Source organism: Coloeus monedula (assembly GCF_965178545.1).
Source record: "Coloeus monedula genome assembly, chromosome: 23".
Classification (NCBI taxonomy): domain Eukaryota; kingdom Metazoa; phylum Chordata; class Aves; order Passeriformes; family Corvidae; genus Coloeus; species Coloeus monedula.
The window spans coordinates 3,880,887-3,895,812 of record NC_138803.1 but is presented as its reverse complement, the minus strand read 5'-3'; the positions used below and the strand labels follow the sequence as shown (position 1 = coordinate 3,895,812).

Genomic DNA, 14,926 nt, shown 5'->3' with positions numbered 1-14,926 from the left:
AGCACTGGGGGATGGAGGGACAGGGCAGGCCGCTGCCTCCTCCTGGTCTCCTTCCATTTCACAGGTTGTTTTCTAGCAGTATATTTTGTGATTAGTGGAAAAACAAGAAAGACAACCAAAAACCCCACATCCCAGCCTCTTTCCAGGTTGTTGGGGCTCTTTGCAGTTACTGTGCATCATCCTTTTTAGCTTTGTTAGTGGCAGGAAGGAGATGGCAAGCAGAGAGGCAAGGGCTGAAAAGTAGTTATTTTGTTGAGTGGCTGTTTTTGAAGGAGGGGGTTCTCCCTTCCTGGTTTTCTCTCTCTTCCTGCTACTCCTGGCCCCCCAAAGCAGTCCCCAGCCCAAACCTGTGGCTCTCCAAACTCTGGTCTGGTGGTCTCACTCAGCTGTGAGGCTTTTTGGGGGCTCCTGGCTCTATTCTGGGGGATGCTGAGACCTACAGAATTTAATCATTTTGCACCACTTCCAAGGACACCTGAACCCCAGAGCCCTGGCCTGGCCCAGTGTCACACATTTGCTCCTCAGAAGCACATAGAGAAAAGCAGCAGCCACGTTCCCCTGGTGACCATCAGAGCCCAAAGGGTTTCCTCCATTTGCCAGCTCATGGTGGGGACAGCATCCAGAGGAGAGCACTGGGCTCTCCTGGCCGAGCATCCCAGCCAGAGCGTGACGGGTGTCCCTTGTCCCCACCAGACATTGACGAGTGCCGACTCAACAACGGTGGCTGTGACCACATCTGCAGGAACACGGTGGGCAGCTTCGAGTGCAGCTGCAAGAAGGGCTACAAGCTGCTCATAAACGAGAGGAACTGCCAAGGTAAGGGGCAGTGAGTGCCCAGGCCCCCTGCCCTGCCTCTCCCTGCGCTCCCGTGTCTCTCACCCTCCTGTGGCTGCTGCTGCTGCAGAAGTGCTGCCCCAGTTGCTCATTCCTCTGGCTTTCCTGTGGACTGCATAAATCCTTCGCGGGATTAGTGTTGGATTTAGGTTCTGGTCTGGGGCTTAGCCTTTCAGTCTCAGAGCTGGGGGCTTGTGGGCTCTTGCAGAGTTAAAGCCAGCAATTAGGCAGATGCCAGGGTTCCCACTTCTTGGAGGGCAGGAGTGGGGAGAAGATGCTTCCTGCTCACTCCAGAGGGAGCTGGCTGCTCCATGCTGCTTCTTCCACCTTCTTGTTCCTGTCCCAACATCCCACATAAACCCAGCAGGTCACTGGGCTGCCCCCGCAGCGCATGGCCAAGGTCAGCACGGCAGGTGTGCATGAGCCTGAGTATTGCCTCCTGAAAACACAGGGCCGGGAAAGGAGGGCGCTGGCAGGCTCCGGGACTGCCACTGCTTTCATCTCCGTCCAGGTTCTGTGCGCTGGGAGTTTGACGTGAGCGCAGCAATTAACTTAATGAAGCCAATGAAATGATGCTCCAGCCCACCATGTTGGGCTCACCTCCCACCCGGGGCCTCCCTGCCCCAGCGAGGTGCCCGCGGGGCCGAGCAGACATTGCTGGCACCGTCCCCGAGGCAGGACCTGCCTGCGCAGCATTCCTGATCCCTCCCTGGCATCCTCCTCATCATGGCATCCTCCGGCTCCCTCCCTGCCCTGGACGGGCAGCAGCCGGAGGCTCTTGCAGCCCTCCCATGCCAGGGACAGGGTGCTGGCCCTGCTTGGCCCATTTGAGGTGCAGAAGGGCTGTAGGAGCTTGTGGGAGGGGGGTGCTGGTGCAGTGGGTGAGGAGGAGCTTGGAGGGAGGGAGGGAGGGAGCACAGGGTTCTGGAGCATACTGGTGTTGGATCCCCGGAGCATCCTGGTATTGAATACCCCGAGCAATCTGGTTCTGGACCCTTGGAGGATACCAGTGCAGGGTCCCACGGCATCCCAGTGCAGCCCTCAGTTCGCTGGAGCAACTGGAGCAGGAAGGGGACAGTCCCCGTGCCCGGGACGGCCCCTCTGCCGTGCCAGCTCTCACCTCCTCCCCTCGCCTTTCCTCCAGACATCGATGAGTGCTCCTTTGACCGGACCTGCGACCACCTCTGCATCAACACCCCCGGCAGCTTCCAGTGCCTCTGCCACAAGGGCTACACGCTCTACGGGCTCACCCACTGTGGAGGTAGGGCCAGCTGGGTGCTGGCAGCCTGTCACCCCGCCGGGGGTCGGGTCCCAAGGAGGGGCAGGGGGTGGGGCAGCAGCGATGCGGGGAGCCCTGGGGACACTGCCCGCCCCAAGGGCCCACGGTGAAGGTCGGTTCCCCGCTTACTCCGGGCTGAGGCCAGGCAGGGAGAGGGCTCACAGCCAGACTCGCTGGTGTCTGCAACTTCAAACGGAGCGACAGGAACAATTTGCGACTTGTCTGCAGCGGGAGAGAGGGAGAAATCCCCGGCGTTTTTGGCAGGGAGCTGTGACGGGGTGGGAAGGGGAACATCAAAAGGGTTTGATTTAAATTTCACAAGGCAGATAGCTCCCAAGGGCGGGGGCGTGCTTCGCCCGGGAAGCGGGCAGGCAGATGAAACATGCTTTGCAGGGGCTGCCGAAGCGTGTCGTGGCAGCGGTGCCGGCGGCCCGGGATGACGAGCCCGGGTGCTCCAGTGCTGCACGGCTGGCGAGGGTCAGAGACCCTCCTCATATTTCTGAACTACTCAGCGTGAGCCAGCGCAGCCCCCAGGACTCTCTCGGGGTGGCCCTGCAGCAAAGGGGTCGATGGCTCCCACCGATGCCCTCAGTGAGGGGGAGCTGGGCAGGGAGGGCTGTGACAGGGGCAGCTCCATCCCTGACCTGAAGGGATCATTTCAGGCCGGGGCAGAGGGTCCCTGCTGAGGAGAGGGACCAGGGCTGCTGAGCAGCTGCCTTTTGAGTTCAGTTCCTAAGTGTTTCCATGTCAGCTCCGTCTGCTGGCCCCCCGCAGCCCCCAAGGGGCCGGGGCTGGGCTCAGCCTGGATGGGCTGCACCTATCTCTGCCTAGCCCCTGGGGACACCGGGAGTCGGGGTGTCCCTCATCCCCAGGGAGCTGGCACAGCTGCCGGGAGGCAGCACTGCTGGAAATGCCCTCTGGTGCAGATCCCCTCTCCCGGCTGGGCATGGATTTATCCGTCCAGAATCCCAGCCCTGAGACAACGCAGTGATTCAGTGTCAGAGCCGGGGAGTCCCGCTGCCCCCCCCCGCCATGGCCTCTTTCCTTTCCCCCCGCAGACATCGATGAGTGCAGCATCAACCGGGGTGGCTGCAAATTCGGCTGCATCAACACCCCCGGCAGCTACCAGTGTACCTGTCCTGCCGGCTGCAAGCTGCACTGGAACAAGAAGGACTGTGTGGGTACGTCAGGCCAGGAGCCACCACGGCTGCTGGGGAAGCTGGGGAGTTTGGGATGCCAGGCTGGGGTCTCTATGCTACGCTCTGGCACCCTCTCCTCCCCGGTGAATCCCCCCATGAGCTGCAGGGCGCAGGGATCCCTCGTGGGTCTCTGGCCTGTGCCAGTCATGGGCATCCCTGATTGTCATCACCAGCTGGTGCGTGTCCCTTGGAGCTGGTGAAGTGCCTGCCAGGTTCGGTGCCACCACGGGCCACCCTCACCTGCAACAAGATGGGCAAGAAGGACAGCTGTGCCCTTTCCTGCACCTCCAAGGCCCGATTTCTGCCAGGTACTGGTGCCAGTACCACCACCAGCATGGGCAGGGGGAGTCCCCATTTCCCTGCATGGCCCAAACTGGGGAGAGAGGAGTGGCTACACAGCCAGAGTGCAGTGGCTGAGTGAGGGAGGGAGGTTGTTGCTCAGGGGGGCTCGCTGCTGGGTGTGGATCCACAGGACAGGTCCCTGCCAGGATCTCTATGGCAGGGTGCTGGGCATCATCCCCCCACGGCACGGCCGTGTCTCCCTGCATCACCCTGGCAGAGCCAACGCCCCTTCCTCCCTCACAGAGTCCGACAGCAGCTACACGGTGAGCTGTGGGACCCCCGTCCTGCGGCAGGGCAGCCAGCACAGAGCCACCAACAGCAGCCAGCAGTGCCTCGGTAAGGGGGCTCCCGGGGTGCCCATGGCTGCCACCAGCGTGGCTGGGCCGTACCAGGTTGCTGAGCACCTGCTTTTTCTTTCAGAGACTGTGGCTGCACCGGTCAAGCAAAAGGCCTCCTTCAAGATTAAGGATGCCAAGTGCCACCTGCACCCGCGGACCAAGGGCAAGCAGGAGGAGGCCGGGAAGGCCGGGGCGCAAGGTGAGGTGTGACGGTGGTGGGCAGTGGGGGTGTCTGTCCCCAGCAGGGATGGGGTGCTGACCTGTCCCCTGCACGCAGGTGGCTCGGCACCATGCTCTGACTGCCAGGTCACCTTTGTCAACCTCAAGTGCGACTCGTCCAAGAAGGGGAAGGGGCGCCGGGCTCGCAACTCCCCCAACAAGGAGGTGACGCGCATCACGCTGGAGTTCGAGGCAGAGATCAAGCCGGAGGAGATCACAGGTGGGCACAGCACTGGCCTGGGTGCAGGCACGGGTGGTGAGACCAGGGACGTGATGCCATCCCTGTGCAGCAAGGAGAGACAAACCAGACCTCATCTTGCACCGGATTGGGATGTGCTGGGTAGCACTTGCAACTGAGAGTTTGGGGGATGGCTTTAATCCTTCTGGGCTTCCCTACCCATCCCTCCCTTCTTACCGCATCCCTGTTTCCCCCTGTACCCCCATTCCCCTCTGCACCGCCCAGCCAGCTGCAACCTGCACTGCCTGCGACAGAGAGTGGAGAAAAAGCTGAAGTCAGCCATCAAAGCCCTGAAGAAATCCATCAACCAGGAGCGGTTCCTGCTGCGCTTCGCAGGGATGGAGTACGAGGTGGCCCGGAAGCTGAGCGTGGCCCCGGAGCGGCAGGAGAGCTGCGGGCCGGGCCAGCAGCGCCTGGCCAGCAAGTGTGGTAAGGAGCGTGGTGGGGTGACGAGGGGACCTGGCGGTGACAGCTCCCACAGCATCACCGACGTCCCCCCCGCTCTCAGTCAGCTGCTCGCAGGGAACCTATTACCACGGGCAGACGGAGCAGTGCGTGCCCTGCCCCCCTGGCACCTACCAGGAGAAAGAGGGGCAGCTCTCCTGTGACCTGTGCCCCCGTGGCGACACCTTCGGACCCATAGGAGCCACCAACATCACCGGCTGCACAGGTAAGGAGGGCATGGGGTGGGGCTCGAGGCACTCCTGGGGGATGTCCAGGGCTGCAACCTCAACCATTAGCCAGAAGACAGGAAAGCCTTGAGCATCCCCAGGGCCCACAGAAGTTGCTGGTTTGGGTGTTTATCATTCAGAGGGGACCCCGGGAAGGGCAGCACTTGCTCTGGATATACTGGTGCTGTCAAGGTTGAGGGAGAAGAGGATCTGAGTATGGGGCAGGAGAGCCCTGGGCGTGTGGGGTGCTAGGACTGAACAATGCCTGTGCCTGCAGGTCAGTGTCCCCCTGGCCAGCACTCTGCTGATGGCTTCAAGCCCTGCCAGCCGTGTCCCCGTGGCTCCTACCAGCCCGAGGTGGGACGGGCGCTCTGCTTCCCCTGTGGCGGGGGGCTGACCACCCGCCACGAGGGAGCCCTCTCCTTCCAGGACTGCGACACCAAAGGTAGGTCAGAGCCAGTCCCCAGGAAGGGGCCACCCAGCAGGGCTGTGCCAGCAGCTGACACAGCCCCCTGTGCTCCCTGACCCCCCCAGTGCAGTGCTCCCCCGGGCACTACTACAACACGAGCGTCCATCGCTGCATCCGCTGCGCCGTGGGCACCTACCAGCCCGATTTCCGGCAGAATTACTGCATCTCCTGCCCTGGCAACACCACCACCGACTTCGACGGCTCCACCTCTGTGTCCCAGTGCAAAAGTAGGCGAGCCTCGGGTGACCGAGGCGGGGACAGGCTTTGGATGCTTTCTCAAAAGTATTTAAAAATGCTGTAAAGTAGAGTCTGGGTGTCTTGCTGGATCTCAGGGGGATGTGCATGGGCTGAACTGCACACCTGGGCCTCAGCATTAATTTTGGGGATAAAACTTTCAGTGCTTTGTGCATGTACGCAGGCATGGGGGGGGGTTGCCTAATGGGACATTGCCCCTCTTGCCCAGTAAACCACCCCCAGTGCCCCCAGGCCGCTGGTTCCCAGTTGAACCGGTCTCCCTGCCTTGCAGACCGGCAGTGTGGAGGGGAGCTGGGTGAGTACACGGGCTACATTGAGTCCCCCAACTACCCGGGGAATTACCCCGCCAACATCGAGTGCACTTGGAACATCAACCCCCCGCCCAAGCGCAAGATCCTCATCGTGGTGCCGGAGATCTTCCTCCCCTCTGAGGACGAGTGCGGCGACGTCTTGGTCATGCGGAAAAACTGTAGGTAACCGAGCGGGCGCGGTGCTCAGGGGAGGAGCTGGGGAGGAAAAGGTTGGGGTTTGGCAGAGCTGCCTGGTGCAAAGGGAGAAAGCCGCATCCCTGGGTAGCAGGAGGGGAATTTTGGGAATAGGGGGAGCGGGGAGATGAGCATCACCCTGCCGTCTGGGTGTCTTGCTGGATCTCAGGGGGATGTGCGTGGGCTGAGCTGCACACCTGGGCCTCAGCATTCATTTTGGGGATAAAAAGCCCCATTTGGTGCTTTCCAGAGCAAGGAAGGAACAACAACATCCCTGGTATGTAACATGAGGGTTAGGGGGGGCTCAGCCTTGCCCAGCACAGACAATTCCCATCCGTGGTGCCACCCTTAACCCAGGCTGGGGGTAGCTCTGCTGATGAACAACCAGCATCCTGTGTCCCCTTGCTGTTCTCTGCAGCCTCCCCATCCTCCATCACCACCTACGAGACCTGCCAGACCTATGAGAGGCCCATCGCCTTCACCGCCCGCTCCCGCAAGCTCTGGATCAACTTTAAAACCAGTGAAGCCAACAGCGCCCGGGGCTTCCAGATCCCCTATGTCACCTACGACGGTGAGCACGGTGCACGGGGAGATGCCATCCCAGCATGCTGATCCTTCTCCCCACCACAGTTTGGGACCCAGATCCCCCCCCAGTTCCCACCTCCTGTGTGTTTGGGGGGAGTGGACTGAAGGATGGGGACCAGAGGTTTGGGGAAAAGTGGCAGCTCATGCCCTAGCTGTGTTTTCTGGCAGAGGACTATGAGCAGCTGGTGGAGGACATCGTGCGGGATGGAAGGCTCTACGCCTCCGAGAACCACCAGGAGATCCTCAAGGTGAGTGTGTGCCCCCAGGGCTGTGGGAGATGCAGGAGCATCCTTCCTTTTGGGGAATGCCTCCTGCTCTCCTTGCACTTTGGGCTTCAGTTCAGGGGAGCACGGGGGGGATGCTGAACCTCCCTCTGGCTCGGCTTCCCTGCAGGACAAGAAGCTCATCAAAGCTTTCTTCGATGTGCTGGCGCACCCCCAGAACTACTTCAAGTACACGGAGAAGCACAAGGAGATGCTGCCCCGCTCCTTCATCAAACTCCTGCGCTCCAAAGTCTCCAGCTTCCTCCGGCCTTACAAATAGCCCCCTGCGCCCCCGCCGCCCCGGGCCCCCCCGCAGCCAAGGAAACCCTCTTCTCCTTTCCTCCTCCTTTCTGATTTTTCCTTCCTCCGCCTGGCTCCGGCAGGATCGCCACTGCCCGCCCCGCAGACGTCCCCTCACGATTTCCCTGCTGCTCCCTGCAGAGCTGTGCTCCCAGCCGGGGGCACGCTCCGGTCTCGTCCAGCGGCGGTGAAGCCGCTCCCCTCTTCTGAAGCAGCTTCTTCGAAGGTTTTAGGAAACTGAAGTACTGGTCCTATCGCTGTCCTGTGTCCTCCTTTTGGTTTCCTTTATGCCAGGTCTGTCCCCGTTCCCTGCTGCCACCAGCAGCCCAGGACAGAGTGGGGGGTCCCTGTCTTTGCAGCCCCCGGGGCTGGCGCCGGCTGCGGCCCCGCGGAGCCCTCGCAGAGGAGAGCAGGAGGTGACGCCGTGTCCACCGCAGCGCCGGGCCCCGGCTACCGGCGCCTCTTTGCAGAGGTCGGGGGCAAGAGAACTGACAAAGCCGACTTGATTAAAAAGGAAATGCAAAGGAGAGATGGCACAGCCCACCAGCGCGGCACCGTGGTGGCTCTGTCCCGCCGGAGAGCCGCGCTGGTGCTGGGAGGGAAGCGCAGCCAAGCCACGTTCCCGGAGAACAATGTCTGGCTGCACGGGAGAAAACAGGGAGCAAAGGAGAAGGACTTTCAGCCGGGTTCGATTTTTTTTTTCTTCCTCCCCCCCCCCACCCCCCCAGACACTTGTGCCAAGAAACCAGACTTTGTTACAAGCTCTGCCAAAGAGTAACTCGGAAAAGCAAGCTTTGAGAAGAGCAGGAGTTAATGTTTGTGCACTAGGATATCCTCCTTTCTACCTTCTTCATATGTATTAAGTGCAATCATTTGAGTCTTCCTTATATTATTTAGAGGGAAGTTGTTTTTTTTTCTACTAGAAACGACAATATTTATAACTGCCTGAGAAATGAGAATGTGTGTTTGCAAGAAAACAAAAAAAAAAACCACCCACCCAGAGCAAGCCGGGCCCTGGGCTGCGCTGACCAGCGCGATGGCATCTTCAGGCCTTTTCTGCCACGTTTGTCCCCGATAAAAGCCCCTGTCTGGGGGGAGATGGTGCCTCTCCTGCTCGGCGCAATGGGGTGAGTTTGTGCAGGGAGTTGGAGGCTTCTCAGTCTGTCCAGGGGGGATGGAGTGGGTCCTTTCAGACTGATCCGCCGCAGTTTGGGCGTTGTTCAAGCCCCGTTGCGAGGGGGAGCAAAACTCGGCCCTGTCACCTGCTTGTTGCAAACTGATTTGCTTCCCTGCAGGGGCTCAGGGATGAGCCAACAGCTGCTGAGGCCAGGTCTGGGGGGCACGCTGGGAGGAGAGGGGAGCTAATCCTGCACTCAGCCCCGAAATCTCTCCCCCAGGTACAGCGATCCCCCTGGGCAGAGCCATCCTCACGGACCTGGGGAAGTTTTGTGCTTCTGAGTCCCACCAGGCATTTTTGGCCCTATCCCTCTGCATGTTCTCACCCTGCAGGGATGCTGTGGGAGCCCCTCCCCAGGGGAGCAGATCCTGGGGAAGACCCATCATGCCACCCCCCGTTTCACTGCCATCTGCCTCCCCCCAGCTTTGCAGACAGGCTTAGCTGGGGACGATGGCCCGGTGGATACCACTGGTGGGTTTGTGCCCCCAGCATCTTCATGTGGAGAGACAGGACTCCCAGGGACAGGCAACTGCTGCCACCATCCCTCCTCCCCGAGCCTCCTTACTTTTCCAGCCCTGCCACCAGTTCTCAGCTGTCATCCTCCCCACACCTTCATTCCCATCTTCATCCTCTCAAAGACCTGGACCTGCCAGGACTAAACACGATTGACTTGCCTATAGCTCTGCTACTGGCAGGTCTCTTCCCATCACTGTCCCCACTTCTCCCTCACTGTCCCTTTGCCCACACCTGAGACCAGCCCTACTTTTAACAAACCAATTATTTATTACTCTGCATGTCCCACTGGGTCCATCTTTCCTGGGGGAAGCAGCTGCTCGCCCCTGTTTTCCCTCCTCGATCCACACTGCTCCAGCACCCCAAGAGCCTCTCCCGGGCTCTGTGAGGGGCTGCAGGCAGGCTGAGCACTGGCACAGGGGCTGAGGTTTATCCCCAAGAAGCATCAGTTGGAAAAGTCTGTCCTGATTCATCCCAGCTGTGGATTTTCCCCTCCCGCCAACGGCTCCCAGCCTGTTTGGAAGCTCCACAGCTGTGGGCTGAGCTGTTTGTCACTTGGTCGCTGTCTGAAAGCAGCTGCTTTAATGCACAAAAGCTGCTGTAGGGATCTGGAGGGGTTTTGTGGCTCTGGGACAGTGGTGCGGGCCAGTGACCTTTGAAAGGGTCCTTCATATTTAGAAGAAAAAAAAAGCCAACAGCAAAAATAAAATCAGCCCAGGAACGATCAACCCTGCTGTGGTGCCCTGGAGTGCCACAGCTCCTCGTGTCCACTGGAGAGTTCATTAACTTTGATTAACTCTGGCTGATCTCATGTCAGGCCACTGTCCAGCTGCCCTTCTGGGGCATCAGGGCGTGGGGGTGTCCTGGTTGTCATCCTTGCCACCACACCAGCCACCTCTGCTTCCCTAAAGCAGTTGTGGAAGGATGAGGTGGGCAGCACGTCCTCCTGGAGCAGCCAAAGGCACCTGGTAATGGTGCTTCCTCGTTCTGCTTTCACCAAATAGCTCAAAAAAGCCCCAGAAATTCCACGGGGCCCCTGGAGCCACCCACCCCACAGCGGCCCAACCCCACTCCTCACCCACCCCCACCTCAGAATGGGTCTGAAAGGCTGAAATCCACATCAGCCAGCTCGGGGATCAAGGTTTTGAAGCTGTCAAGAGAAATGAGGGTTGTTGGGGTTTGGGGTTTTTTTTTCATGTTGGAGTATTTATATCTGCCTTCTGCAGCGGGCCAGGACTTGCCAACTCCAGCAGAAACGATTAAAGTGATGAGCAAGATGTAGTTCATGAAGTTATTTGCACTTGATTAAAAGAAAAAAATTGTTATTTGAACTTTGTAAAAAGAAATGTTTGCATTTTGTATTGTCTTTTTTTAATTATTAAATGGAATTTCTTGGTGTTGTGTTGATCTTTCAAAAATTGGCTCCAATGCTTATTTTAAAGGTTTTTAACAGCAGGATACAGAGTTATTTTCATTGTTTTGTTTCTCTCAGATGCTGACCAGCTTTTCCAGGGCCCAAATTATTTCCCCCCCACTGCAGAAGCTCAAACCCTGCACTTCCCTAAACTCTCCAGTCCCTGCACAATGTATTTATTTACATACATTAATTAGATGCAACAAATTTCATTTTTAGCCCAGAACATGCAATTAGACAGACTGGCTCAGAGGAAAGAGGGGATGGAAAAGACCCTGTACCTTGGCCACAACCCTCTTGCTGGGCTGCAGCTCCATCCTTCAGCACCCCTGGATATATGGACAATGCTCAAGTCCTCAGGAGCTGCACCTGGGCAGGTGTGGACTGGTGAAGGGCACTTCATCAACCCTCCCAGAGCAGGGCTGGGCTCTGCAGCAGGACTCGGGCAAGTGCTGCACCAGGTAAGGGCCCTCTCTGTGGGCACAGCCCAACTGCTGAACCTGCACCTGCTGGACACCTCTGCTCTGGGGGAAAAGTGGACTCCTTCCCCCTCCCTCTCTGAGTGCAGGGGGGCATGAGGCCCCTTCCCTCAAAAGCTCCAGTATTCCACAAGGAATTCAGATCTCTCTTAACACAACATCTGAGGCCTTCCTCACTAGGAGAAGTGAGCAGTTCTCTGGCAAACCCTCCCCAGGGAGCTCTGGAGGAAAAGAAGCACACACAGCTGTGGGTGTCTGCAGAGTTTATTGCTGCCCCTTAGTAGAGGCGCTGGGGTTTCCCCATGGTGCTCTTGATGTACAGAGCTCGCACGTTCTGCCAGTTCTTCTTCAGCAGGGACACCAGGAAGTTGATGGCCAGGTGGATGTTGTAGACGAGCTCGTCCTCTGTCATCTTCACGTGACCGACAGCCACAGCCAGACAGAGCACCTGGGGACAGACACAGGTACAGCTTCCACAGGCAAAGCAAAAGGGACTCAAGCACCACTCATCAGTGTGGTGGGCTGTGCCATGGTCTGGACACGGCTTCCCCAGCCCACCCACAGGCTTTTCCACCTGCCTGCAGCACCTGGATGCCACCTCTAACACATGCAGAGGTGACTGGGTGAGGTGTGAGATGGGACACCAGGAAGGAGCCGTGGCACACTGCAGAACTGGCACTGGAGCCACCCTCGGGGTTACCCCTGCTCCCACACCCTGCTCTGCCAAGCCCACACCAGCTTCACTTTCTGCCTCTGGCCCCCAGCCTTCTCTCTCTGCACTGTGACAAAGGCCAAGCCTCCTCCAGGCCTGGCCTCCCTGAGCAGCCTGGAAGTCAGCGCTCCCCACAGGCTGGAGGCAGAAGGATTTACACAAGCGAGCCGACAAGCCGAGTGTCAGGACATCATTAGCTCAGCTATTTTAAATGCTCAGGCATTTGCAAACCCTCACATCTGCTGTGTTCCTCCCAGCTGTGCCCCCAGGAGTCACACTTGGCCCACTGACATAGGATTAGGATGCCTGAACAGGGTTATTTTGGTTTGAGGGAGTCAGCTTGCTTTAACAGCGAGAGCAGATCCCCACAGAGCTGCTCCCAAGTTCACTGGGACAGAGTCAAGTCCCAGACTCGCCCCCAGCAAAGCCCCACTCATGCTCAGCCCCCCAGGGACACGCCTGGCCACGTCCCACCCCACGAGCATCACCCACATGCTGGGAGAAGCATTAATTACACTGGACTGTGCTCAGCACTGAAATATCCAGTCATCTCCTCATCACTTGCTCCAAGATCTGTCAACCACAGTTAAATTATTCCTCCTTTCTGGCTGGCCACTAACACTATGTTACCATCTCTCCTTGCCAGAGGAAACAAGCTACAGCTTCGGGAACACTCGAGGGACACCTACAGCCCAACCCAGAGATGGCAGAGACATGGAACAACCCTTGGGTACACAACTAAAGCCGTGCTTTACCTTCTTCATCTGAAACTTGATGGTCGATTTGACCTCATCCACCTTGGCCACCAGGTTCTCGTTGTGGGTGAGCAGAGAAGGGAATTTCCCGGCTTTGTTCAGGCCCGGGCCCAGGATTCGAGGAATTTGTTTGATCAAGGACTCGGAAGCCAGGAAGGCATCGTACTTCTTAGCTGCAGGGAGAGCACCAGGGAGGTAAGCAGGGACTCTGCTCCTACACGGAGCTCCCAGGGAAGGACTGGGCTGAGAACACGCGACTCCACTGCCACCCGCAGGCAATTCCAACATTCCCTGGGTCCCACCTGAACTGGGAGCTGGTTTTGCCAACAATCTTTGAGGAATGATTGTCACAGCAGCCAGGCCCCAGCCCCACTCAACACAGTGACTGCAAATGACAGACAGCTTGTTCCCTGAAGGAACTGTCCTTTGCTGAGCCCCAGGTGACACTGAACTCCAAGCTCTGCCACAACCTGTGCACACCAGGGTGAATGGGATAGAGGGATGGATGATCCACCTAGGAGAGGCTTAGCCAACAATCCTGGTCATTTCCTAACTGCATACAGTTCCATAGCTGATTATGGATTGAGGGGCAAGTTCCTGTCTGCCTGAGGAACGTCCCAAAGGGACTCCAGAGTTCTCAGGGAGGGAAGGATTTTCTCTCTGACCCCAGAGAAAACAAACGAATTTCATTTCACTGTGTTCACATATGAATGACAGGGCTGAAGTGCGCACTTGCTTCTAGCGTTTCTGAGCTTTTGCTGCCCTCCAGCTCCCTGACCAGGAAATTGAGGCACACAGCAAAGGGTGAAACTGTACATAGGGACATTTTCCTGTGTCTCTCCCTTCCTTGGACAGCCAGACCCATTCCTCAGTACTGACCTGTCAGACCTGCACTGGAAACAGCCCGGTGGCTTTTCTGAGTAGTTTCTGGGCAGTTTTTCGTACTGGGGCTGACTCTGCTCAGCTTTCTATCTCTGCAACTAACCACGACATGGAAATCTGAGCACTGGGAAAAGCCTTACTAACACTCACCCAGCTTCTTCACCAGCTTCTTGTTTTTGTTGAGTTTCTTCAGAGCTTCTATATCCATGTGAGGGATGTCAACTGCTTTGGCCTCATCGCAGTGCTGCTGGTCCCCCAGCAGACAGACGGAGAATTTGGGCCGTGGCGTCGACTTCAGCCTGGGGAAGGAAGGAAGGAAGGTGCGAGTCAGTGACCGGGCAGCACCACCCGCGTGTCCATGGAGCCAGCACGGAGACACCTTACCACAGCACGGGGCATCCTGCACAGCCGCTCACCTGCCGTCCCCAGCAGGCCGGTGGGGACAGCCCGGGGGCTGCCGCACCTCCCCTCATGTTTTAAGACCCAGGGTGAGGGTCCGTCCAGCCGCTCCCACTGGGCCGGGGCGCGCTGGACTCCCCAAGCGGTTCGGCGCCGCGGCGGCCCCGAGTAGGGCCGGGCAGGGCCGAAGGCTGGGTAGGAGCGAGAGGATGGCGAACCTGACGGTACCGGAGAACCGCTTGTCCTTCTGCGGGTCATAGTTCTTGAGGCTGATCTGCAGCTCCACCGTCTCCACGAACCTGCAGAAGGCAGCGAGTGAGGCCCGGCCGGCGCCAAAGGGGCAAAGCCGAGGCCGGGGTGACACGCCCTGTCCCGCCGTGTCCGCGGCTCTTACTTGCGCTTCTTGGCACGGCTGCCATGCAGCACCTCCTTCACCGCCTCGTACAGGGTGTCCCGGGACACTTTGCTGCTGCGGGGGGAAACGGCAACACGGGCTCAGGGCCGGCCCCGCCCGGGACGCGGCCCCGAGCCCACCGCGGTCCCCGCGCATTCCCCCGGCGATCGACCCCGCTGGCCGCCCGGACGGCCCCGCGGCTTCCTCCGGGCGCGGATGGCGGCTGATGGGGCGGATGGGGGCGGATGGCGCGGAGCGGACGCCGGGCCGGACCCACCTCATGGCTGCGGCTCCCCGGACCGAAAGGGCGGAAATGCCTCCGGCGCTCTATAAATAGGAGCAACATCTCGCGAGACTTGAGCGCGCGGCGCCATATTGGGAGCGGCGGCGAGCGGCACCACGGGGCCGCCATGTTGGGCGCGGCGGGGGGCAGCCCGTCCGCATCTGCTTCTCTGTTAAACAAACAACCGGGATCTCTTTGCCCCCTGTCTCGGACCACCAGGACAGGAGCTCCTGCACTGCTTCACAGCACATCCCAGAAGCCCCGGGCTTGCCTCAGCAGCCGCCCGGAAGGAGAGGGGATGCGTGAGGAGCTGCCGGGAAGGCGGGGCGCGGGCGGCGGCGCTGTCCGTCGCTGGCACCAGGCAGGCCCAGGGGAGCGGTGCCTTGTGGCTTCGGTGTTGGCACTGCGCATGCGCCGCCGGCTGCGCTCCCCGCGCATTGG

At 59.2% G+C, this 14,926-nt stretch overlaps 2 protein-coding genes across 2 annotated transcripts in view; one reads left to right on the top strand and one right to left on the bottom strand.

Annotated features, from left to right (window-relative positions):
- The window catches only part of SCUBE3 (signal peptide, CUB domain and EGF like domain containing 3), a gene marked incomplete at both ends in the record, with an annotated part of 29,218 nt that extends 21,761 nt beyond the window's left edge, over nt 1-7,457 (top strand). Inside the window, 15 exons of the mRNA XM_082296313.1 lie at nt 694-816; nt 1,979-2,095; nt 3,172-3,294; nt 3,486-3,620; nt 3,898-3,990; nt 4,075-4,191; nt 4,270-4,431; nt 4,675-4,878; nt 4,958-5,119; nt 5,398-5,565; nt 5,655-5,816; nt 6,116-6,313; nt 6,748-6,900; nt 7,083-7,162; nt 7,308-7,457. Coding sequence (XP_082152439.1) covers nt 694-816; nt 1,979-2,095; nt 3,172-3,294; nt 3,486-3,620; nt 3,898-3,990; nt 4,075-4,191; nt 4,270-4,431; nt 4,675-4,878; nt 4,958-5,119; nt 5,398-5,565; nt 5,655-5,816; nt 6,116-6,313; nt 6,748-6,900; nt 7,083-7,162; nt 7,308-7,457 — 2,147 coding nt within the window. The remainder of the gene's footprint in view (nt 1-693; nt 817-1,978; nt 2,096-3,171; nt 3,295-3,485; nt 3,621-3,897; nt 3,991-4,074; nt 4,192-4,269; nt 4,432-4,674; nt 4,879-4,957; nt 5,120-5,397; nt 5,566-5,654; nt 5,817-6,115; nt 6,314-6,747; nt 6,901-7,082; nt 7,163-7,307) is intronic.
- A 3,851-nt stretch (nt 7,458-11,308) lies between these two features.
- Nucleotides 11,309-14,507, bottom strand: RPL10A (ribosomal protein L10a). Its single transcript, XM_082296341.1, has 6 exons — nt 14,480-14,507; nt 14,203-14,277; nt 14,027-14,107; nt 13,560-13,708; nt 12,528-12,700; nt 11,309-11,508 (listed from the first exon to the last, which is right to left on the bottom strand). Exons 1-6 carry the CDS (start codon nt 14,482-14,484, stop codon nt 11,338-11,340), a joined length of 654 nt encoding a protein of 217 aa, XP_082152467.1. The 5' UTR covers nt 14,485-14,507; the 3' UTR covers nt 11,309-11,337.
- Nucleotides 14,508-14,926: the final 419 nt, after the last annotated feature.

What these genes read in the sequence shown, in the direction of transcription:
- RPL10A (XM_082296341.1), bottom strand. An exon ending in AGCCGTGCCAAGAAGCGCAA is followed by an intron (nt 14,108 to 14,202) that starts GTAAGAGCCGCG and finishes TGCCTTCTGCAG; the next exon opens with GTTCGTGGAGACGGTGGAGC. An exon ending in GAAGCTGGTGAAGAAGCTGG is followed by an intron (nt 12,701 to 13,559) that starts GTGAGTGTTAGT and finishes CTCTCCCTGCAG; the next exon opens with CTAAGAAGTACGATGCCTTC.